Source organism: Schistocerca serialis, chromosome 3 (genome assembly GCF_023864345.2).
Source record: "Schistocerca serialis cubense isolate TAMUIC-IGC-003099 chromosome 3, iqSchSeri2.2, whole genome shotgun sequence".
Taxonomy (NCBI): Eukaryota; Metazoa; Arthropoda; class Insecta; order Orthoptera; family Acrididae; genus Schistocerca; species Schistocerca serialis.
The window spans coordinates 380865289-380892106 of NC_064640.1; the positions used below are offsets into that span (position 1 = coordinate 380865289).

Below are 26818 nucleotides of genomic sequence, written 5' to 3' on the forward strand. Positions count from 1 at the left end.
CAAAAATGACTTGCTGGCACCAAGATTAGACATTATCATACACTAAATGAAACCCTGTGTGTGAAATGAAATGCCTTGGTGTCCAACTGGGTAACAAGTTCAGATTGAGTAAACACATAGTAAAGTAAAAGAGGGTGGCATTTTCCCCACTTCTGTTATATTTATGCTATTTGTTCATGACTAGTTTCTACCTGTTGGGTCATTTTTGAGCGATTTTTCTGTATAAAAGAGAGCACACTATGTTAGCTCTGCAAATACAATTAAAATAACATGGAAAAATATAAATAAAATATTAAATTACAATTCAGCTCCTAGCAGTATCTCTGTGAGTTGACTTGAAGACAAGGGTGTTGGCTGATTTAGCTTATTGCCACTCTGTCTTGTCTTTTATATATATATATATATATATATAATCTCCTTCTGCAAAAAAATATAAGAATTAGAGACAACTGTACAAAACTTTTTTGAACGCCCTTTGTAGAACTACCACCTTGGACACTGCAGCTGAAACAAATGACGTGTTTATTCAGCTGAAGCAAGTAGTGAGAATATTGTGTAAAGTAGCAAACGACACATCATGCAGAGATTTCTTTGAGGATATTGAAATTGTGACATTAATTTCGCAGTACATGTACTCCTTAATTGTGTTTGTTGCTGATAATAAAAACCAATTACTGTAATTAGCTCAGTCAAAACAAGATAAAAAAAATTATGTAGACTTTGTGTCCTTTTATAGTATTCACAGTGGAATTCGCTATCCTGGTGCAGAGGCATTCAACAAGCTCCCATTTGTGTAAAGCAAGAAATTGGTAATTCCTACCAATTTTCACAAAAAAATTAATAACATTTTTTGTTAGCCACTCTTACTACAAAATATCTGATCATTTACGTGCAAGGATTGAAAATTTCTTTTTACTACATGACAAGTAAAAATTTTCACTGCAAAGTTGCTTGACAAGTTGTAATGTATTGGGTACAGGCCTCTGTTGTTACAGATGTAGGTCACTTTTCTTTAAAAATGCAAATGCAATCAAATGAATATTAAGATACCAATAGAAGATAAACATTAGCTTTATAATACAGTATAACCTAGGAAGCAGCAGCTTTTTTCAGAGTAGCAGCTTTCCTTCTAGTTTTCAAGGTTATAAGTAGCTGACCTATGCACAGATTGTATTAAGTAGTATAGCAATAGTTTATTGTTAATATAACGTACAGATTAAGTTTGTTATTTACTTCTCTTTTTTTAATGTATGGTCTTGAAGACCCACTTTCTTGATGGTATTCACGAAACAAAATGATTGAATGAATGAATGAATGAATGAATTGTGTTCCGTACTTAACAGTTCTTTACAGGGTGGAGTTTCACATACCATAGGTTAGTTAATTTAAACATTGCGTATTTGTTCATGTTTGGAACATGATTTTTCTAGTGCACTTGCAATTACCTAGTTCCAGACTCTGAGGTTCTCAGGATCTCTTAAGAAATTTGTAGGCTTTTCCAGCTACATATTAAAGACAGTACTGCATGAAAGCATTAGGTTGATTTAAATCAAGTTACAGACATATTTCATTTCTGATATCAAGCTTATTGCTAGCATTGCAGTGTCTTTCATAGCTGAATTTGCAACAAACTATCGAATACAGAGTAACTGAAGCATATAGCGTGTAGAAGTGATTATTCTGTCATGTAGATATATTACCTTGTGCCCGAGATTCTCATTTATTTTCTCATGCCTATAAAAAGGACTGTTCAAAAATATCAAAGGGTTTTCTACAACTTTTAACTGAAGTTGACAAATTTATATGATTACTTTGATTAGTTGTCTGTTACAATGTTGAAATTTCTGTTAATCACAGAATCATTAGGAAACTTTTTTGGCAGGTTACCAACTGTGGATATGAATGAATAGTGAACTTATCTTTTGTGTTTTGATATTCTCAGAAAGAAAATAATTTTAGGTTTGCTCTTGAACAAGTCTGTCTTGTGACATTTTAAGTGATCAGATCTATCTGTAGTAGTTTTTAATGTTGCTTGTAATACATGTAATTAAGTGAATGATTTCAAGATACTGTTTTAAATAATGGAAACATGACTGGTCCAGTATTGATAGTAAAGAAAATGTTAGAGATTGAAACAGGCATTATGGTTCTCTTTATGTCATCCTGACTGGCGTGATGCAAAAAAGTGGACTCTCACATTCCATTTGTCTTGAACTAGCATAAGTCTACATCAGTCATGTTGAGCCATATGGTGACTGAAATAGTTTCTTATGGGCACTATACCTGGTCACACTTATTTGACTGGTTTTGATTGAAGGATATACATCAAACATTTAATGGAAAAATAAACCGTCACATATGAAATTACATCCAAAGAATCTTGTAAAGGTCAGTCAGATGCATTTTTGTTAACTGAGTGCTGTAACAAAATACATTTTAAAAAAACAATTAAAACATGTGAGAGGTTTCTTTGCAATGTTAATCTTTCATTGCTTGTCACATTTGACACACATCCTCCTTGTCTTTACCTCCAACTTGTTTTATGTATACAGTTTGAAGAAATGTTATCAGAATCATTAAGTTCCAATCATATTTTTCACACATCCAACTGGTATTTTTGTACATTAATTCTGTCATCAATTTGTGCACATAACCAACTAAAATTCATGGTTTCTCTTTTTGTTTTTACTGTCCTTGTAGACTATTGTCTTTCATCTCTATTTTGATACCAAAATCTAAAGCATTCATTTTGTTTTTCTACATTAGTAGTTTCCTTTGTATGTCATATTTATCAGGCTTTTTTCCCCATAAGTGGAAGAGTGCAACTTTCAGTTAATTTTCAAAGTTCAAGTGATTTGTCTTTTTATCATAGATATTGGCACTGGTGTGTAATAACTACCAGCCCTAAGTGCTTGTTTTAAGTTTACTAATTTTTTCCATTTCTTGACAACTCTGACACACTTAGTGATGTAGTTGTTATAGTAAAGGACAAGGACAGTGTTCTGCTCATGGGTGATTTTAATGCCAGGATTGGAAATCGAACAGAAGGGTATGAAAAGGTTATGGGTAAATTTGGAGAGGAGATGGAGGCCAACAGGAATGGGAAACAACTCTTGGATTTCTGTGCCAGTATGGGCTTAGTAATCACAAACTCCTTTTTTAAACATAAGAACATTCACCGGTATACTTGGGAAGGCAGGGGAACCAGATCTGTCATTGACTATATAATAACTGATCAGGAATGCAGGAAGGCTGTGAGGGACACACGTGTATTCAGGGGATTCTTTGATGACACTGATCATTATTTAATCTGCAGTGAAATTGGGATTGTGAGGCCAAAAGTGCAGGAGGTCAGGTCCATATGTAGGAGGATAAGAGTGGAGAAACTTCAGGATAAGGAAATCGGGCACAAGTACATAACAGCGATCTCAGAAAGGTACCAGTTAGTTAAATGCAGTCAATTACAGCCATTGGAAAAGGAATGGACAAGGTACAGGGACACAGTACTAGAAGTGGCTAAAGAATGTCTTGGAACAGTAGTGTGTAAAAGTAGGATGAAGCAAACATCTTGGTGGAATGACACAGTCAAGGCAGCCTGTAAAAGGAAAAAGAAGGCGTATCAAAAATGGCTACATACTAGAACTCAGGTAGACAGAGAAAGTTATGTTGAAGAAAGAAACAAATCCAAACAGATAATTGCAGCATCCAAGAAGAAATCTTGGGAAGACTTTGGAAACTGGTTGGAGACTAAGGGTCAAGCTGCAGGAAAACCATTCTGGAGTGTAATTAGCAGTCTTCGAAAGGGAGGTAAGAAGGAAATGACAAGTATTTTGGACAGGTCAGGAAAACTGCTGGTGAATCCTGTGGATGCCTTGGGCAGATGGAGGGAATATTTTGAAGAGTTGCTCAATGTAGTTGAAAATACGATCAGTAATGTTTCAGATTTCAAGGTAGAATGGGACAGGAATGATGATGGAAATAGGATCACATTTGAGGAAGTGGAGAAAATGGTCAGTAGACTGCAGTGCAATAAAGCAGCTGGGGTGGATGAAATTAAGTCGGAACTCATCAAATACAGTGGAACGTCAGGTCTTAAATGGCTACACAGGATAATTGAAATGGCCTGGGAGTCGGGACAGGTTCCATCAGACTGGACAAAAGCAGTAATCACACCAATCTTTAAACATGGAAACAGAAAAGATTGTAACAACTACAGAGGTATCTCTTTAATCAGCGTTGCGGGTAAAATCTTCTCAGGTATTGTTGAAAGGAAAGTGCGAGTATTAGTTGAGGACCAATTGAATGAAAATCAGTGTGGGTTTAGGCCTCTTAGAGGTTGTCAGGACCAGATCTTTAGCTTACGGCAAATAATGGAGAAGTGTTATGAGTGGAACAGGGAATTGTATCTATGCTTTATAGATCTAGAAAAGGCATATGACCGGGTTCCTAGGAGGAAGTTATTGTCTGTTCTACAAGATTATGGAATAGGAGGCAAACTTTTGCAAGCAATTACAGGTCTTTACATGGGTAGTCAGGCAGCAGTTAGAGTTGATGGTAAATTGAGCTCATGGTTCAGAGTAGTTTCAGGGGTAAGACAAGGCTGCAACCTGTCTCCACTGTTGTTCATATTATTTATGGATCATATGTTGAAAACAATAGACTGTCTGTGTGAGATTAAGATATGTGAACACACAATAAGCAGTCTTACATATGCGGATGACCTAGTTGTGATGGCAGATTCAATTGAAAGTTTGCAAATGAAAGGACTATGGTATGAAGATTAGCATCTCCAAAACAAAAGTAATGTCAGTGGGAAAGAAATATAAATGGATTGAGTGCCAAATAGGAGGAACAAAGTTAGAACAGATGGACGGTTTCAAGTACTTGGGATGCATATTCTCACAGGATGGCAACATAGTGAAAGAACTGGAAGCGAGGTGTAGCAAAGCTAATGCAGTGAGCGCTCAGCTACGATCTACTCTCTTCTGCAAGAAGGAAGTCAGTACCAAGACTAAGTTATCTGTGCACCGTTCAATCTTTCGACCAACTTTGTTGTATGGGAGCGAAAGCTGGGTGGATTCAGGTTACCTTATCAACAAGGTTGAGGTTACAGATATGAAAGTAGCTAGGATGATTGCAGGTACTAGTAGATGGGAACAATGGCAGGAGGGTGTCCACAAAGTGGAAATCAAAGAAAAACTGGGAATGAACTCTATAGATGTAGCAGTCAGGGCAAACAGGCTTAGATGGTGGGGTCATGTTACACGCATTGGAGAAACAAGGTTACCCAAGAGACTCATGGGTTAAGCAGTAGAGGGTAGGAGGAGTCGGGCAGACCAAGGAGAAGGTACCTGGATTCGGTTGAGAATGGTTTTGAAGTAATAGGTTTAACATCAGAAGAGGCACCAATGTTAGCACTGAATAGGGGATCATGGAGGAATTTTATAATGGGGCTATGCTCCAGACTGAATGCTGAAAGGCATAAACAGTCTTAAATGATGATGATGATGATGATGATCTTGACAACTGCAGGGAAATAATTTTAGTCTTAGTTTTCTCCTGTCCTTGTAAACAAGGAAATTATATGTTTGCCTCTCATTAAGACTTTAAATAAGGGCTATTGAAACAATCCTCATATCATGTTTCCAGTAAAGTGCCAGAATACCAATCGTCCAGTACACAATATGAGAAGCTTGCTTGTGCTAATTACATCTTCCGGAATTTTAGAATTGTTTGATTAAAAATTTATCCTACTTTGTGTCATTGTCATTAGAGACAGTTTTGTTATAACTGAAGTGCACCAATCGTGAGCAACATTTGACACCTTTTTCACAAATTATCTGGTCAAATAAAATTATAGCAAAAATATAAAATGAGTTATATTACATATCCAGTATTTTGAAAGCTATTGAAATATTTTCATTGTATGCATTGGCCCAGGATGGTAACTGAGAACTATTGCATGTTTTTGGGTAAACATTGAGATGCTTCAGGGTTTTTTCATTTAATAAGCAAATTTAGCAGTATATAATTTCTGAGAAATTTCTAAATTTTGAAAGTTTTATAGTATAAATATTGTTTTTTCGTCATAATTGTGACTGTGAAATAAAAAAAAAAAAAAAAAAACTTCAAATTGTATCTAGTAATGATCTGCTCAGTTATTGATTGGTTATTTTTAGGTATTGTTCCAGAGGACTTCAAACAGTAAGTTATACATTGGCAGTCTAAGTGACTTTCATTAAATGCTGCTCTACATTTCAAAGTGACACAGATATGTGACACTATTTTTCAGCATAGTCACCAGGATGAGGGCCAGAACGTTCTACCAATCATTCAGTTGCTCAACAATAGAAATACACTCTGTAGTCATAGAGTCATTTGAGAACTGCTGTGTGAATGTCTTCATCGTAGAAAAATCTGCGATTACTGCAAATCTATTCCTCAGCTGCCTGAACAGTTGTATGAAATAGAGGATGGGAAATGAAAGGGAAAGGGTTTCATATAAATATAGACACCAGCTGTGTCATCACAAGAGATGTCTGTGCTGTTAGACATGTCCGACATAACAGACACTAGTTAAATGTATTCCTGGACATTTTCGTATGTGGTCGATGTCAGTGGCCTTCCTTCTTGGTCAGCATTACATATGTCTGTGCAGCCTTGGTCTAACTCTTGGACCCATATCACTATGGCTGGATGTGACAATGCATTTGTTCCTTATGCTGCCAGAATTTCATGGTGAATCTGTGAGCAATTTAGAAATTTTGCCCACAAGAACCATATTGTCGTATGTACAGCAGCTTTGGAGGACATTTCCAGTTGCCAGCTCATTTCGCTCCCACACTGTGATGCCTGTTGTCCACACCGCAGCAGAACTGTGCCTGCAGGAAATCTGAAACATGTATTCTCTTGTGACAATGCACTCCTCAAGTTGAACAATGGTCTTAGGGTTTGATGACTTAAGTAAATTACTTCTGATGTCCTTTCATAGTTAGATTATATCCAGTTTCATTGTCAAACAGTAAAATTTACTGTTGACATGATTTGTATTAGTGACTACTAGTACATGATAGTGTTGATTTGGATGTCTCATTGAATGACAGATATGTGTCTTCTCTTTCTGAAAGTTCAAATCTCTCTGCCTAGCAATTCTTGTCAGATGAGTCCAGGCTGTAATCCCTGGTTTGAGAATAGAATAGTGTTTGGAATGAATCTCCTATGCTGCATTCACTAAACAGTAAGTAGTTGGAAATGTGAATTCCACATGCTCTTCAGTCATTTGCTTCAAATACTTTTCAATAACAATAACCTCCTCTCTCTCTCTCTCTCTCTCTCTCTCTCTCTCTCTCTCTCTCTCTCTCTCTCCCTCCCCCCCCCCCTCCCTCCCTTCATCCCTCCCCCTCCCTCCCTCCCTCCCTCTCTCTCTCTCTCTCCCTCCCTCCCTCTCTCTCTCTCTCTCTCTTCCCCCCTCTCCCTCTCCCTCTCTCTCTCTCCCCCCCCCCTCTCCCTCTCTCTCTCTCTCTCTCTCCCCCCTCTCCCTCTCCCTCCCCCTCCCCCCTCCCTCCACCCCCCCCCTTGTGTGTGTGTGTGTGTGTGTGTGTGTGTGTGTGTGTGTGTGTGTGTGAGAGAGAGAGAGAGAGAGAGAGAGAGAGAATGCATGTGATTGGGTGCACACTAGTGGAGTAGTAGTAATATCGTGGTTGTGGGGCTGTGCATGAAATAGTCTCTTCAGTGGTGTTGCAGACACTGCTGTTAAGGGATTATGAGGTGGTTGCTATCGATTGGACAATGAGCTGAATCTCATAATAAATATATGTTGCTGTGAGCCGTACTGCATGCAGCATGGCAGCGCAGTTAGCATCGCTCACTGATGTGCTGTAGGTCAGCAGTTCAAACCCAACAGCCAGCAATTATTTATTATTTACTATTTACTCATTTCTGGAAGGTTTTCAAAATTTCTTTGTAATGGTTGTGTATTCTGGAATATTCAGTGTTTGTATAAATAGCAGCATTCTCTGTCCAAGAGCTCAGTGCTGTTCTGGCTCTGTGTTGGTGTTCATAATAAACATGATTTCATTGCTAAGAGCTGTACTTCATTGACTACTCTGCATTTAGATTTGGACTTGATGTTGTTATGGCATGATTGTTTGTGTAAGAGGAGACGAACAGCATCTTATGGCAGCCAGAACTGTCGGACCGAGTAAACAAGAGATGGCAGCCATGTCAACCTCGTACATCAGGAAGTAATAGAGAATGTTGAAGAAGAGGTGTACTGACTTTGAGCACCAATCTCTGCCACCGGTAAAATACATCAGGAAAAATGGACTTTGCCAAATCAGACTTGTGCCACAGCCATCAAACGACAATCCAGCACTTGACCAAAGTAGGTACAACCAAGTCCTCCAACATGTATAATGCCCTGTAGAAGAACAGACATTTGGAGTTGGGAAAAACACACTTGTATGTGCCCACTATAGATGCCATTGACACACTATATGCTATTGCAGATAAATAAGAAAAGTTTTTGACAGCTAGTAGCTGCCATATGTCAAATATTGCAACAGTTCTATTAACGCCAATCAAGTACAGATGATTATAGTCTACTTGGCATACCCTGGATGAGGTAGCTCCCCAGTATCCGTAGCCATTCCCCATTGTTGTATAGAGGTATCAGCACTTCACCTGCCCTCCAAATGTAGGAATATGAAGTGAGGATGCCATCTGTAGAGGTCAGGCTGCCACAAATGAAAATCCTTCTTGAATGAAATTCAGGAAATCTGGTTGATGATGCCACCATCAGCAACCAACCTGTCCAGGGGCTAGTATACTCAAGGGCCTGCTTTTCTGTAATTTCAAATACTTTAGTGTTGCCAGCTAAAGCAGACTGTGTTCTGTGATGTGAAAGTGATTGTGCTGAGATTTGCAAATGGTAAAACACTATATCATCAGTGGGAATCGTCCACCATTTAGCCCTTGCTCGTCTAACGTGTCACTGGCTGAACAGTGGAACAGTGGATAATCCAGGAGGAAGTGGAGAACTTGTGGAGAGATGTCATTGAACCTTCAGAGTTCTTGGTCCTTATGAAAAAGAAGCATGGCACATGGCATTTCAGCATTGACTATCGATGACTGGAAAAAAAAAAAAAAAGTCACAAGAAAAGATGCCACCCACTGCTGCGCATTGATGACACCCTAGACTGGTTGAAGGAAGCAAAGTATTTCTCAACAATGGATATGGAGACAGGCTACCTGCAGATCAAGGCTGATGAGGCTGACGGGGAAAAGACTACCTTCATAACTCCTGATGACCACTATGAGTGTGAAGAGTTGGAGTATGTAATGTTCCAGTCAGCTCCAAACATATGATGGACAACCTGCTTCGACAACTTAACACCTAAGCCACCTGAAGATTATCTTGAATGGTGGTCAGATTGCAGGCCTCCACCTGAATTTGAAAAAAAGTCCTCTTTACTGCCCAAGAAACAAAAATTGTGGTGTATCTAGTCTATGGTGATGGTGTCTGTCTTGATCCAGAGACGTGTTCTCCAAATACGTACCTACGACTGTCAATTCATAAAGGACTTTCATACTAAGGTATGTCCCTTGCAAGAACTACTGCAGGGGGTCGCCAAATTTTCCTGGAACGAGGTTTAAGAAAGATCTTTCTTTATCCCCAAGGAGGCACTAACATCATCTCCAAGTCTGAGATGTGAACTACTCTACAGCAGAGAAAGAGTGCCTTGCTCTTGTTGGAAAGAGTACTTCGCAGTTGTTGGAGCAATCAAGAAGTTCCAGCACTAGTGTCGTTGCAAACCTTTCACTGTTGTGACTAATGAACATTTTATATGTTGCCTGACTAACCTGGAGGAAGTACAGGCTGATCGAAACTGCACAAATATTCATTCAGACCTGATTAAGCTTTCAAAGTGGTGCAAAGATTGGCAACTTGTTTTAAATGTTCAGAAATGTAAAATTTTGCACTTCACAAAACAAAAGGACATAGTACCATGTGAATATAATATCAGTTAGTCACAGTCGGACTCAGTAAACTCATACAAATACTTGGATGTCGTTCTGAGTAGGGACATGAAATGGAGCGGTCACATAGGCTCAGTCTTGGGTGAAGCAGGTACTAGACTCTGGTTGGTTGGTAGAATACTAGGGAAATGCAGTCAGTCTGCAAAGGAGATTGCTGAAAAACCACTTGTGCGACACATCCTAAAATGTTGCCGAAGCGTGTGGGACCTGTACCAAATCGGACTAACAGAGGATATTGAATGTACACAGAGAAAGCAGCTCAAATGGTCACAGGTTCCTGTGTGTTTGTGTATGTGTGTGTTTTTTACTCACAGGGGAGTGTTACAGAGATGGTGAAAGAAATGAACTGCAGACTTGAGGATAGGCGGAAACTGTTCTAAGAAAATCTACTAACAATGTTTCAAGAACCGGCTTTAAATCATGACTACAAATAAACTACAACGCCCTACATATCACTCCCATAGAGATTGTGAGGACAAGATTAGATTAATTACGGCATGCACAGAGGCATTTAAACAACCATTCTTTTCACACTCCATACATGAATGGAATGGGAAAAAGCCCTAATAACTGATACAGTGAAATGTACCCTTGGCCATGCTCTTCACAGTGGTTGGCAGAGTACAGATGTAGATGGATCTGTCAGGTCAACTGGTGAGATGGGAACTGAGGTTTCAGGGGTATACAAAAGCAGACACAAACACAAGGATGAGGTTGCTGACTGTCTTTCAAGGAACCTTTAGCGGAACTCAGCAGCACAGATCAAATCTGAGTCATTGCCACATTAAATGATATTGCTGCTGAATAGAGTGAAGATCCAACACTGCTGAAAACCGTAGAAGCCTTGAAGTTGGAGGGGCTGACCAAAGGAGAATTCAAATTAATAAACAGAATATTATGTAAGAGTAACTGTGACCTAATTGGGTGGAAATAGTTGCTTGTCATTCCAGTTCAATATGCAGCCACTTATCCTTATGTAATTCCACGATGTTCCAACATCTTGTCACCCAAGAGCTGTGAAAACTCTAGACAGAATCAGATGCAGGTATTACTGGCCAGGTCTCTACCAATCATTAGGTACTATGTGAGACTATTATTTATCATCTTTATTATTTCTCAAGTCAACATACGTTTTTCACAACACATACTAATCTTACAGGGATAAATGAGCTATTGTTAAAAAGGTTTTTTAACCGGCTTCTGACATTACATACCAATTTTTCATTAAAACTTAGTATTTGTGGAAAATTTTAATGTAAAAGAGACTTTCAACTATCATAGGCAGAAGGGCACCATAGATGCCCAGCTCCATATCTACATTTTATGAAGATAACTTATTAATCATGGATGAGAGACTCCCTTTTGATATTATTTTATTACAAATACTGTTTTATTTCTTTTAAACTATTTATTAACTGGATAATTTGTATACAGCATTGTCGTAGATAATAATCATGTCCACTGCGATAGTCCATTATCTCTGCCCATCGTATAAGTTGACTTTTCTTAGCAAACAAACTTTCTGAATCGACAAACACATTTATCATTGTCACCTTGAATTGTGATTTACGTATTGCTGCTTTGGCCTAACATGCTTATTGTAAATGAAAATGTTTGCCGAGTTAAAGTTATGGGTTATGTGGCCCTACTGACAGTCCCTGATATCTGCCCATCGTATGAGGTAGGACAATCATTCTAAATGCAGAACACATTTTCTGGGCACACAGAAGTGTACATACAAGGATGTATCGTTAATTCATGATTATTATTTTACGTTGTTTGGGTCATTTGTAAAGATGTTTTCTCTTCCTTTCCACAACTACCCTTATCCCAGTGGCTACACTTACTCCAAATACTGTCATTATTTAAAACTATAAAAATGTGGAAGTTTTGCATGGGTCCCTGGTCAGGGATAATTTCATGTTACGATGTCACGCACGGAATGACAGCTGTCTACTATCAACAGACAAATGGTCTCACAGAACACTTGAATAAGATTTTGGCAGATATCCTCTTGATGTACATTGCTGTTAAAGGGAGAGATTGGGATACAGTGCTAGCCATTGGGGTCAAAACGACAATGGATACACTGTTTCTGTTTCAACCAGACAATACTCATTATGGCTACATGAAACACCTCATCACCAGTATCACAGAAGCATGACAGCTGGCTTGCATACATACCCTGTATGTCCTTGAGAATGACCTGGAGTGCTATAACAGCAAACCGTGACCAGTTAGATCAAGCCTGAGAGACTTGGTATGGGTTTTTACACCTGTGCCAAAAATGGGACTACCAGAAAAGCCACTAAAATGCTAGTTTGGGCTGTATACTACCCTTCGTTGCTTGTTGGATGTCACATATGAAGTCAAGGATTATGACCCTTCAGCAAGAACACAGAAGCACAGAGACATCATCATGTTCTTTGTGGAGGGGTCTACATTTAACGCTGATCATAGTGAAGAGTATGTGACAACATGACCAGATCCCATGGTGTTGCCATATAGAGAGCCATTGACAAGATCTAGATCCATGGTGCTGTAATCAGCTCAAATGAAAACTTCTGAAACAGTGGATTGCTATTTCTCCAGCACAGGGAGCAATGCTGCAAGCTGTGCTGCATGCATGTTGGCATAGTGGCTAGCATCGCTGACTGTTGTGATGCAGATTGCCAAAATCTGAACTCCAACAGTTGTTTATTACGTAGTATTTATCCTTTCTGGAAGGTTCTTGAAAGTTTTTATGTTTGTAATGTTTGTATATTGTGGAATATTCAGTGTTTGTATGAGTATCAGTACTCTCTGTCCTGGAGCTCAGTTCTGTTCTTTTCTTGCTATACATTGGTGTTCATTATAAACGTGCTTTCAGTGCTAAGAGCTATATTTCCTTGATGACCATACTTTCAGACTTGGACTTCATTGTGATAATGATGTGGCAGTATAATCTGCATTTTTCTATTTTAAATGTGTACCAGACTTGCGAGAGAGAGTTATGCCGTGGAACTGTGCAATAAAATTATTTTGGTGTTGGTGTTACTTTATGTAGCTGTTGTTTTGAATAAATGAAAAATATTTTTTTTTTCTTGTAAACCACATCATTATTAGAACCTTAGTTTTTAAATCATTAAAATATGTAATAGTTCAAAATAACTCATGTTTCAAAAGTTTATTTGTAATGGGACATAAATTATGTGTAGGTGGAGAGGTGGACATTTGAAGAGGAGGAGGAAGATCGTTATTTAGGCCGAGGGTCTCGCCAAAGAAAAGAAGTTGACTACAGTGACAGTTTGACAGAAAAAGAATGGCTGAAGGTAAGTGCCCTGCTTCTATTGCTTTTTAGGATGGGGCCATTTTCAAAAGTGAGAAAATTTGGATTTTCAAACATAAATAAACCTATTTAAACGGGCTCTGAATTCTGTAGCATCTTTTTTGTGCCAGGCAATTGATGAAGGTGGAGAAGAATTTGAAGAAGAGGAAGAGGAAGAGGAGGAGAAGCTGAAAAAAAGGACACGTAAGAGACGAAGAAAAGTGGAAGAGGAAGAAGAGGAAGAGTCCATACCTATCCAGCCAAAGAAGCGTAAATCTTCATCTGTGTCATGCGCTGTTGACCCACAGCTTAAACGACGGATGCGAAAACTTATGAATATTGTCATCAAATACACTGACAGGTAATTTCAAAATACAACTTCATTATGTGGTAGTAAAATTACAAAATATGTCATAATATTCAGCTTAAAGCTGTACATATTACTTCAAAATAGGTTTTTTTTCCTCTTATTTTGAGGAGAAAACATAGCAATGCTGAGATTCTGAAATATGTTGTCACTGACTTTACAGTAGTCTGTTTAACAGTGACTGGAAGACATTGCATGTGCCCTGCAAAATTGTGTGTACTACAAGTAACTGTGGGGCTAATGTTCACCAATCTAAGTCCATTTCTTAGATGTTCTGGATCTTGTGCCTATTGTAGTTGAGGTTTAGAGTTCGATACTGTTGATTTTTCATTATTGTCGCAACACGATAATTTACAATGTGCAATGAATGCTACTGCAGAAATCATAGTTCACTCCTAGTGAGATGGCACAGTGGTTAACACACTGGACTCACGTTTGGGAGTTCGACAGTTCAAATCCTGTCCAGCCATTGACATTTAGGTATTCTGTGATTTCCCTTAATTGCTAAAGGCAGATGCCAAGATGGTGGCTTTGAAAAGGGCACAGCCGATTTCCTTCACCATCCTTCCCCAATTCGAGCTTGTGTTCTGTCTCTAATAACCTCATTATTGACAGGATATGAAACTCTAATCTTCCCTCCTCCTTTCATATTTCACCACCAGGAGCTGATAATAAATACTTCTTTATTACAACCAGTTTCAGTCCTCAGACTATTATCAGGTCTCCTGTATACCAAAGGAGAATATAAATGAAATGCATTTTATACTTAGTTATTTATAAAATGCTATCTGGTGTATGCACTCAAAAAACTCCCATAATAAGATGTCACATACTCATGTAAGACCTTTAGAATGGCTTACATGGCGATATAAAACTTACAGTGTCTATGAGCATAAAATTCAACATAAGTCACTGATGTAAAAATACGAGACACAAAGTAATGGGGCTGACTGTGTTCATATGTAAAACAAAATACTTAGGTATGATGCACATATACGGTGTTACCTGTTGTCAAGTAGTGAAATATATTACAATGTCAATAGTAAAATGTACTGAACACTGTCATTCTTCCTTCTACGTATACAATCTGGTTCTAACATACTGTGTGTAGGCCCTCAGCATACTGATGACTATAGAGCTGATCACTATTATATATGTCAAACAAAAGATGATACAGGAGGTATATTAGTATGTTAGAACAAGACTGTATGTATAGGAGAAATATTAGTAGTGTTTGGTACATTGTATTATTGACAATGTAATATATTTTACTAGTTGGTGACAGGTAACACTGTATAAGTGCATTTTACTTCAGTATTTCGTTATATGTATGAACACTGTCAGCCCCATTACTTTATGTCTCAGGTTCTTAATTTCAGTTACTAAAGTTGGATTTTATGCTAATTGTTGCCATAGATTTTATATCGCCTTGTAAACTGTTTTAAATGCCTTATGTGAGCAAGTGACATCTTACTATGTGAGCTTTTGTTAGTGTGTACACCAGACAGTGTTGTATTAAGAGTTAAATATGAAATGCATTTCATGTATTTTTCTCCTTTTGGTATTCAGGCGACATCATGATGGTCTGAGGACTGAAACTGGCCTTAATTAAAAAAAAAAAAAAAAAAAAGTATTTATCATCATCTCTTGGAATATGACTTTCACCTCTCAGAACGTATGTGTGTGGAGGGGGGAGGGGGGGGGGGAGGTTGTACTATAGTTAAGTTCTCATGTGAAATGTGTGTTGCAGCATGGTTGCATGCAAATCAACATTTGGGTTGATGTTTACTTCATAGTTTCAGTATTAATATTTGTCTTTAAAAAACAAGAAAGAAAAAAAAGCAATCTGTGGTATATATAGATACATAATGCACATCCACAGGCATGTGAAAGGAGTGCCCTTATAAGTAGTAATAATTATTTTATGTGTAATTGCCAACACATTTTAAGTTGTGAATCAAGTTACTTAATTTTAAAGTCAAAGGATTTTACCATACATAATGAGAACTGTTATTTTTAATAAATATACACAGTTTGACTGAAATAAAATCTCTTGGAACACTTTGCAGTTCGCTGCAATGATATCAGAAGTATAATTAATAGTGTGTAAACCTCCTTTTCCTACTGTCACAACATTAAAGTCAGGAAAGCCCATACTTTAAGTAATTATACTTTCAAGGCAGAATTTTGTTTCAATTTTTCATGAAACAAAGAGTGTTTATTGGTGGAGTTTTGGGCAGATTGGTTTGGAATACTAACAGCACACTAATATCAAAATGTGTTCTTAAAACAGCAATGCACTGGTAATAGATTTGTGGACAGATGCATTGTCATACTGATACTGTAAAGATCTGATCACAAACTATTACCGATGTGGGTGGACCATGTGGCTGTCTAAAATGCATTCTTCAATATTGTGTTCATTTTGACATTGACCAAAACTAATTATCCAAGCTCAAACCTGGAAAATCTGCCTGATCAAGCCTTGCTCAGTCCTACAGAACAGGCAACATAGGAACACCTGGAGTCCAAGAAAGAACTGCGGTTGGCTGATACTTGCCAAATACGTCAAACAGAAATTTATTCTAATCAGAGTTTATTTACATGTTTAACAGAGCAATTTTGTTAGTGCTCATCATGAGGTATCATGGAAATGCAAGGGGATACATTAGTAGTCAATTGTAAGTTGTCAGTGCGAGAGCAGCAGTAGACAATATATTTTGTAGCAGTGAGTGGAAGCAATTTTATCAAATCATGACTTCAGTATAAAGACAACATGTATAGTGTTTTTGAAAACATAAGGGCCATAATCACTAAAGTTAACATGGAAATTTCCCTAATAATACTAATAATAATAATAATAATAATAAAATTATGGTCTATAATATATAACTGAAATTTCAGTGCAAAGTAATGTGGGATGTGTAATCTGTAATCAGTAACTTTCCTCTGAGTAATTATTTGAACTAATCGGTAAATGTAGCTGAGTTTTGTTATAACACTGGCTGGGGTGGCCAAGCGGTTCTAGGTGCTACAGTCTGGAACCGCGCGACCACTACGGTCGCAGGTTCGAATCCTGCCTCGGGCATGGATGTGTGTGATGTCCTTAGGTTAGTTAGGTTTAAGTAGTTCTAAGTTCTAGGGGACTGATGACCTCAGAAGTTAAGACTCATAGTGCTCAGAACAATTTGAACCATTTTTTTTGTTATAACTCAGTTGTTGGATTCAACTTTCATGCAAACTATCACCTTTCAACCTGACATAGACCTTTGGTGACCCTGTAGATTATTATGTTGTCACAACCTTCAGGTCCAATAAATAGCTTCCAGTAATAATACATTTCTTGGAATCACAAACTCTAAACTTTCACATTTCAGCCTGATCTAGATCTTGGTCTACACTACAAACCAGTCTTCACCACGACCTTCTGAACAAGTAGTAAAAATATGTGTAATATGCCACAATGAAAATTTAAGTGAACTATGAATAACCTGTGAAGATCGTTGAATGATTTCAATTTAGTGTTCGAAATATAATGCCCCTTTTCTCACCTCTCATTGGTTACCTTGAACTGTGCTGCCATTGGTTTTGTGGTACTGGAATGTTGCAACCTACATTGATGAACAAAAACATTATGGCCACTTGCTTAATACTGTGTTAGTCCACTTTTGAAATGCAGTACAACAGCAATTCCACACAGCATCAGTTTGACAAGTCCTTGGTAGGTTTCCAGTGATATGTGGCACCATATGTTGACTCGCAGGTCATGCATTTCCCATAAATTATGGGGCAGTGTGTATAAGTGTGCCTGATAGTGTCCAAGATATGTTTAATTGGATTCAGATCAGGAAAATTTGGTGACTGAGACATCTACGCGATTTCACTACCCTGCTCCTCAAACCACTATAGCATGATTATGCCCTTGTGCCTTGAACAGTTATTCCGCTGGTTAATGCCATTGCTATCAGGGAAGACATCAAGCATGAAAGCATGCAGGTGGGCCACAACTGTCATGGTGCTTTCGATTACTACCACAGATCCCATGTGATTGTCCCCTGTACCTAATACTACCCCCACCAGCGCATCTGTGGTGCGCTGCATGGTTCGAGCAGCAATGTGGATGGTGTCATGTCTGGACAGCCATTGTACAACACATCCATTTTAGATACTTGAAAATGGCCAAAGGCCTAAATTGTACAGTTATACATCACATAAAGAGAATGGTAGCTTTTTTTAAAAAAAAAAAAAAAAAAAAAAAAAAAAAAAAAAAAAAAAAAAAAACCCCACTGACCTCACGTAACAAGAAACTGTAGCGATATGGCAGTATTGTTTGATCAGCTTGAGAACATGTATGGGTTATCTGCCTCAGAGCCTCACGTTCGACAGTATGCACTGAACAGTGTGCTTCAGAACACTTCTTTTGCCGCCAGCCAACATTGTAGTGTTCTCAGATATTCCACAGGTCACCACCTATCCTGCTTTACAGAGTCGGCAAGCTTCAGGCCATGTTCTGTGATGAAGCATGGACTTCAGTCACCTCGTTGCCTACTCACAGTTTCATTGTCCTTTCACCATTTTCCATAGTTGTTCACAACAGTAGTATGTGAAGCGCTGACCAGCTTCATCATCTCCAAAATGTTCATTCCCAGGTGCCAGGTTGTAATGGTTGCCCAGGTCAAAGTTGCGTATGTCAGTGGATTTCCTCATTTGCAACCTTTATTGTCAGCAGAATGATACCCATTCATCTTTGCCCTGTTCGTATACTTCCCTTTCCATGTGTATCACCAGGCAGCATTCGATCTCATGATGGGTAGTGGTCATAATGGCTCACCAGTGTATTTACTGTAGAGAAAAATCACCCAGGCTGTCACTGCGCCTGTGACCACTGCAAACCATTTTGATGAAGACAGTTCACCTCTCACCCACTGGTGCAATCCTCTAAGTTTTTTATCATACACCAAGTGTCTCTTCTAAGAGTCATCAGGCATATTTTCTCTGGTGTTTTGACACTGCTCCTCTTGTGTTCAGGCAATGTTCAGTCTCAACAGAAAATCTTGGTTTCTCATTCAATAAAATGGTTCCGAAATAGCATAGTGTAATACTTATTTTAGCAACACGTGTTTACAGAGACAAAGAATAACCAGTACCTCACTTGTGATTGAGTAGGATTACTGCATGGTGGTAGCAGACGGACAGCATGACACACATTGGCTCATGAGACAGTGCAAGTTGGGCAATGATTATATGGTGAAAAAGTGTACACCAATCTTTCAGTATCTCTTATTGTTACTGACAGCGTTAGAGACTGATCAAGACCAAGACACACTGTCACAACACTCAATACAGTCTGGGCTGGCCTGATGTTTCATTACCATATCTCTTAATACAGGGATGGCCAAGAACTCTGCAAGTGTCCAGGTTCTTGCATGCGTACACATCTCTCTCTTCTGACTACACACTTTCCCCACTACCACACCACACTGTCTGTGCAGTAAGAGACAGAAGAGGGGGGAACTACAAATGCGCCACATTAGACAGCAGAGCCGTCATGCAAATTATGCTGACCAGCTTATGTGCAGGTCGACTTCTTATTATGGTGTATTATACTTTGTTCATCATAAGAATAAACCTGATGTAAATATTACACCATGTATTCTTATGTATTTGCTGGAATCTCTTTGGATTTCATTTCACATGGAGAGGAAGCCTAGCTGCCTCTAGTACAGTCTAGTATGATAATAAAGATATGTTTTATGCTGTGCATTAAGAATACATCAACTGAGCAATAATACGGGACAATAGCTTTACCATCACATTTAACATGGACTACACTGGCTAGACAGCTGGGCCAACTGACCTGCAGTGATGTGAGCAGTTGCACTTACGACATAAAAAGAGACCAGCAGAGAAACAGTTTAGCTTCGAATGTCATTTAATTTTTAAAGAGAATGAAAAATATTCAGCAAAACTCCAACAATACCACACACTACTTAGAGGCCAGATGAAAAGCATGATATGCTCTCATTTGTAGCTACCACAGTATTGTAATTAAAAACAAAGAGTGATGAAAATTCCTAACTTAAACACAGGGTCATTTTTTCTGTGCAATATATTTGTGACGCAAAAGCATGTTGCAAGGATTTCACCATATAGTTAAATATTGAAGCCACTGAAGGTATTATTTACAGTCAGTCATTTGGTAATCTCTCAATTTCTTCCACATCCAAATCTGAGAAATACATTTCGGTACTGGAACTATCATCTGCTGCATTGATGATGAATCGATCAACAACAGAATTCACTAAGCCAACTAAGCAATACATTTTCTCCTCTTCTTTTATGAAATGGCATTCTTTACCAGCGTTCAACAGTGATATGAGACAAAGCTTTGTGCGTTAGCTCAAGTACATCTGACTGCTTAAATTTCTTGTCATTGCTCACGATAAATCCCTTAACTTGGCTCCAGATCAGTTCTGTTGGGTCCATGTTGCAATGGTATAATGGCAACTATAAAACTGCAGCATTTGAATGGTGTGCTCAGTCCTGTGAAAATTATTGTTGTCCATGTTTCCACAACACTTGTCACTCTGGCTTATGTGAAGACCGCATCTGTGGTATAAAACACTGGACATAGTCCAATAAAGATTATTTGATTCTTCATTTTTGCCCTAAAAATGTTTTCTTAATTTAAACAATATTTATTAGCAATCATTTACAGAATATAGATGACTAAGAACTTATATTTGCAATGAAAACTGAAATTTTATGTGCACCATGCAATTAGAAATACAAAAATGTGCAATTTTAATTAAAATTTTGATTAAATATGTGTTAATTAGCACATATTTGATGAAGTTTACATTTAAAAGATGTAGGTATTCCAAACTGAATGAAAAAAGAACAACCAAAGTGAGATTTAAACCTTAGTTCAATGGATTAATACTGGTCACCATTTTACAACGCTACCGATTCAGCTGTGCATCCCTTATTCAAGTATACCTTGGCTTAAGTAAATACAGTTTCTCAGAAAAGTTCAAAGATGAATATATCTGTAAACTTCTGAAAAATATTAAGAACAACTGGTTTCTTGCCACTTTTTAATGGTGTTCCACACGCATGTTCCTCTACAGAGAAGGAAGCAGCATCAGACATTTTCACACTACGTATTAACGGTGCAACAGTCAAAGCACAAAAGTAGAGGATTGCAACTGTACACGATATTTGAAATAATAGCTACAAGCTAAAATATGATTAAGAAAAAGTTTATGGCTGCTATACATTAGAATATCTTAAAGTTTCATTTACCATAACATAGTAATGAGATATCTAATATATGAGTAGGGCCTACTTGCAAGAGCGTAACTCCAGTGTACCTGTACTATGGTTGCTGACCAATCATCATGTTCGTGTTTGTTTGCATCAGGTTTATTCTTATGATAAACAAGGTATAGGAAATCTGATAATCTGAAGCTAATACAACATCATGAAGAGCAATATTATACTGTTGCTTACTGTCAGTACAAGAAATACACCAAACATAAAAGAAATAAAATAAAATCTGGTTTACAATTGTGTTACACCAGCAATGTTATGGACACCGTTATGTTTCTTGTGGAATTCTTTCAACATTTAAGCTGAGCTATAGAAATATGCAAAAACAAAGAGTCTCTATAACACGATGTTAAGGGTGGAATAAATGATTCTAAATACGTTTGAAAGAAACAAATTTTATTAACTAGAACTTCTCTACTGGCATTTTCAACAAAGTATATCACAAACAAAACAAAATATTGACCATTATTTATTATTTTTGGTTTGCTGAACCTATAATAAAATTTAAATCTGACACAAAATGTTGACCCACAGACAGTGTCTGGCAGTTTCGTATGTTTTTGTCACTGAGATTTACACATAATCATGACTTATTTAATTTCATTATTGGGAAAAAAACCTTACACACACACACACACACACAGATAGATATATATATATATATATATATATATATATATATATATATATATATTTTATTTTATTTTATTTTATTTTATTTTTTTTTTTTTTTTTTTTTTTTTTTTTTTTATTATTATTATTTGAACATTAATATCACTTTTGCAGCCTCATTCCTCTTCCCGAGGAAAACCTTTGCAGAAGTTCTGGACAGTTTTAATGCAAAGGAATTTGTCTTTTAATCAAGAATTACACTGCAGATTGATCAGTTCTATCTGCAAATGTGCATGGACACTTTCAACTGAAACAGCAAAAAATCTCAAACACATACGTGAGGTTGACAATGTCCTGAAATTGCTTTGAAAACTGTTCCTGTATTTCTTCAAATTTCATATTTTCCTTAAGAGAAATGGGTGATGTCTGAAATTGCTTTGAAAACTGTTCCTGTATTTCTTCAAATTTCATATTTTCCTTAAGAGAAATGGGTGCTGTAGTTGTCAGAAGTTGTGCCTTCCACAATTTGATTTTCTTTGCAACTTTTTACTGAGACTGTTCAAATGTGCAGTCAAGTCTACTAAAAATGTGAAGCCTGCAGTCCAGCCTGGATCTTCTGATTTTGGTACCTGCTTTCCTTTTTCCTTCATAAACTGCACAATATCGGGTCTTAAATTGTAAAATAATTCCAGGCGTGCCCTTTCGATTTAACCACCAAACTTAACAGTAGTAAATAACATCTCCATACTTTACATTCACTTTGATCAAAAACTGCTGAAACAGGTGGTGTAATAACCAATGTGACTTCAGAAAATTTGCTATTCAGACTACTAATTTCATGAAATGTGCCATACCTGCAAATTTAGCACAAAATGTTTCTTGATATACAAAACAAATGAATCCGGTACAAATCATCTGCTGAGCACTGTAGTTTTTCTTCTTTTTTTCCCACAGCAATGCCGCAGGCCTATTTTGCACTCCATCATTGCTGGTGCACTGTAGGTGGTAACTGAGACTAATATGTTCCAGTTCAGGCCAGTCACTTTAATTGCCTCTATAATAGTTTTCAGCTAGTCAATCCTTCTTATTGTCTCTCTCACTGAATTTTGATAAGACACAGTACATACAGTTCCGTACAGTGAATGGTATGACGCCATTAATAAATATAGACCTTAATCAGAAGCATATAGCTAAGGTAGAATATTCCAAATTTTTTGGTGTGTCCATTGATGAGAGATTAAATTGGAAGAAACACATTGATGATCTGCTGAAACGTTTGAGTTCAGCTACTTATGCAATAAGGGTCATTGCAAATTTTGGTGATAAACATCTTAGTAAAGTAGCTTACTACGCCTATTTTCACTCATTGCTTTCATATGGCATCATATTTTGGGGTAATTCATCACTGAGGAATAAAGTATTTATTGCCCAAAAGCGTGTAATCAGAATAATAGCTGGAGTCCACCCAAGATCATCCTGCAGACATTTATTTAAGGATCTAAGGATATTCACAGTAGCTTCTCAGTACATATACTCTCTTATGAAATTTGTTATTAACAACCAAACCCAATTCAAAAGTAATAGCAGTGTGCATAACTACAATACTAGGAGAAAGGATGATCTTCACTATTCAGGATTAAATCTAACTTTGGCACAGAAAAAGGTGAATTATACTGCCACTAAAGTCTTTGGTCACTTACCAAATAGTATCAAAAGTCTGACAGATAACCAACAAGTATTTAAGAAGAAATTAAAAGAATTTCTGAATGACAACTCCTTCTACTCCATAGAGGAATTTTTAGATATAAATTAAGAAAAAAAAGAAAAAAAAAACAAAAAAATTATGAAAAAGTAAAAAATAAAAAAATATAAAAAACACAAAAAAATAAAAAAAGTTGTTATATTAACTTAAGTATGTTGTTAAATTAACTTAATTATGTCATGTATTGGAAAATTTGACTCGTTCCACATCATTACGAAATATCGTATTCATGATCCGTGGAACTAGTATTAATCTAATCTAATCTAAGTGGCACCAGATCTAACAGTTCCTCTGTCAAGTGTGAATTGCTATTGGCTCCACAAACATAATTCACAAGTTGTGCTGTATCTGAAATTGAGAACTCAATGAACTTGTTGGCATTGTCATTTAACTGCCTGTGGACATGTGCTGCCATGACAGCTGATGACGAGTTATTGTTTTTTGTGAAAGACTAATTCCACAAAACTTCTATACACCCCATGGTGTCAAGAGTTCCGCTGCCTGAGTAATGTATTCTTTCATCAACTTGCTATCACTGAAAGGTTTATTTGATCTGGCAATCTTGAGTGCTATTTTGTAGTTTGCTTTTAATGACATTGGTTGCCAGCTAAAAATAAGGGACTGTAAATAAATTATATTTCTACAAGCAAATATATACAAATACAAACAGAAGAAATATAGTGATTTACATGGCTTGCTCATGTTGGGATTGGCTCACTGTGCAACACAGCACCTTTTTAGATCCAACAATGTATTTGCTCATTCATCACCAAAGTAAAAACAATGCACTCAGCATACCTCAGTTCGGATTCCAGAAGGGTTGCTCAGCTGAGAATGCTATTTATACATTCACCCATCAAATAGTACAAATGTTAAAAAAAAGAAATATCACCAGTCCAAATTCTTGCAATCTTTCCAAGACAACTGATTGTGTAGATTATGTTGCCCTCTTAGGGAAACACAAGTTTTATGGAACTGACAGTTTTACACACAGCTATTTTGAACCATACTTAACTAATAGAATGCAAAAAGTTGTGCTGAATAATTCAAATAATGTTGAAAGTGTAGAAAATTTTATTGACGGGAAAAAAATCGTAAACTTCTATACCTTATACACGTGATTAACCTTCCACGCCACATTCAACAAGCAGAATTGGTACTTTTTGCAGATGGTGCTAATGTTTTAATAAATCCTATTAGAGAGAAAACAACAGAAGAGAATGTAATTGATATTTTCCAAAGAATTATTAGGTGGTTCTCAGAAAATGGGCTCACACTCAATTTTGAAAAAGACATATATTCAGTTCTGTAAATATTCATACCAACAATTGATGTAGCACATGAGCTGGAGTCACAAAATAGGGTAGAATGATCCAAATTTTTGATGAAAACTTGAAGTGAAGAAGCGTGTTACTGAGCTTATCAAACAGTTAAGTTCAGCTACTTCTGATCTTCGTATAATTGCTAATCTTGGAAACAAATGAATTAACCTTCTGATGTATTTTTCATATCTTCTGTTCAGCAATGTCTAATGAAATAATTTTCTTGGGTAGCTCACCACTGAGAAAGAAAGTATTGATTGTGCAGTAAGAATAATTTGTGGTGTTCACACATGGACGTCATGTAGCTACATATCAGAACACATATATACACTGACGAAATTCATCATAAATAATCTATCACAATTTAAGGAGAATGGTGAGGTCCATACCTACAACACTTATAGCTGGAGTCACAAATGGTGGTGGTTGAGCTTAGGCTTGTTCTGTACCCCAACCTCATACATTCCCTGACAGCTAATGAGCATTTAATAGTGTTCTGAGTGCTCTGCTGTGAATATCATTGCCAGTGTGAGATTAAATGTGTTCATAGTGAGTTATTTCATGGATTATTATCCCATTTGTTGCGAGCTATCATCATTGGTACTCATGGTAAGTGACAAATTCTACATAGGCAAGTGAGAGACAGAATTTGCAGGATAGACACTTTTTTTCAAGCCCAAAGCATGTGTATGCAGATACCACAGCTGTTACTTGGAGCCAGTAACAATAAAATCCCTATCCATGCTGTGATCTGCGTGAACTATCGTCGTTCGTGAATCAAAGTATAGAGGGAAAAACAACCTTTGTTACCCATTATTAAAGCTGTCACAGGCTCAGAAAGAAGTTCAACATGCAGCAATAAAAACCTTTGATCATTTGGCTAATAACATAAAATATCTGATATACAGTGAAAAAATTTCTGTTTGAAAAGTGGTAGCCTGTTTTTTATTTTAAGAAATAAAAAATAAAAAAAGTTTTAAGTGTAGTTGCATGAGTAGCACAAAAAAATAATATATCTATGTATGTTAACTAAACATAAATAAATATACTCTAAACTGACTCCTTCCACAACTTTTGATAAAAGAATCATGCAAGTGATGTATGATAAAAGAATCATTCAAATTATCTGTGAAACATGTAACTAACTCACTAGACAGCCTCTTTTTGAGTGTATATTTCACTGCAACAGCCACTGTACTTTCAAAGTTCCTTGAAACAACTAGAAAATAGCATGGAAAAACAGAGTTGGCAGTATGATTCTGCCAAACTGAATAAAGTCATATCAATCAAAAATTACCGTACCGTATGCCGGGAAAAACAGCATTGCATCACAGTGTCACATAATATGTTGCGCTGCACTGAGATGGACTCAAGAAAGCTGAGGCGTGCCAGATAGTGGCGAGGTAGACTTGAGCCCCAGTCCACAGGTGTGCAGCACCTTGTGCACACATGCAGTTTTGCACACCATGGCCGACCCTGCTCTAATGGAATAATATCTACTGTATTAACTAGTGTTGGGGATGAAAAATATAGCCAGCTCTGGTGTTCTCTAAGACTTGTCATTTTGGTAAACAGTTGTTTGCCATGTCTTCCTTGCTCAATTTGATTGTCTCGTCTGCCAGCCCATGCCCCACTGTGAGTTTGCTACTGCATTGCAGCTGCTGGAGTACTGCAGGTAAGACCTGAGATACTAGATTTGTAGGACAGCTGCCTGAAGTTATTTGTATTTGAGCAATCTAGTTCCAAGCTGTTCATTAACAGCAGTTAATTCTTGCTCTTCTACAATATAAAGGACAGTTTGTATCTTTTTTTCCTCCTGGTACAAAATTAGTAGTTAATACATGGAGATTTATAGGGATTAAAGCTAACTAATGTGACCTGCAAATTTATGAACCACAACAGCTGATAAATGTGCCTTGGATTATGTATTGCATTTATGTATATTATGTATTGTCTCTAGTGGTTTGAGCTGAACCAGAGTAGTGCTTCTGGCAGTATTGAGCTACACTATTAAAATATTGATTGCTTGATTTTAGAACACTGCGCACCAAATAAGCTGATCTAAGGTAAGATAAAAT

At 37.2% G+C, this 26818-nt stretch overlaps 1 protein-coding gene across 3 annotated transcripts in view; it reads left to right on the forward strand.

The window, feature by feature from the left end:
• The window catches only part of LOC126470218 (ATP-dependent helicase brm), a 386916-nt gene that overhangs the window by 353402 nt on the left and 6696 nt on the right, over positions 1 to 26818 (forward strand). For all 3 annotated transcript variants that reach the window (XM_050097899.1, XM_050097901.1, XM_050097900.1), the window contains 2 exons: positions 13236 to 13349; positions 13477 to 13706. In XM_050097899.1, coding sequence (XP_049953856.1) covers positions 13236 to 13349; positions 13477 to 13706 — 344 coding nt within the window. The remainder of the gene's footprint in view (positions 1 to 13235; positions 13350 to 13476; positions 13707 to 26818) is intronic.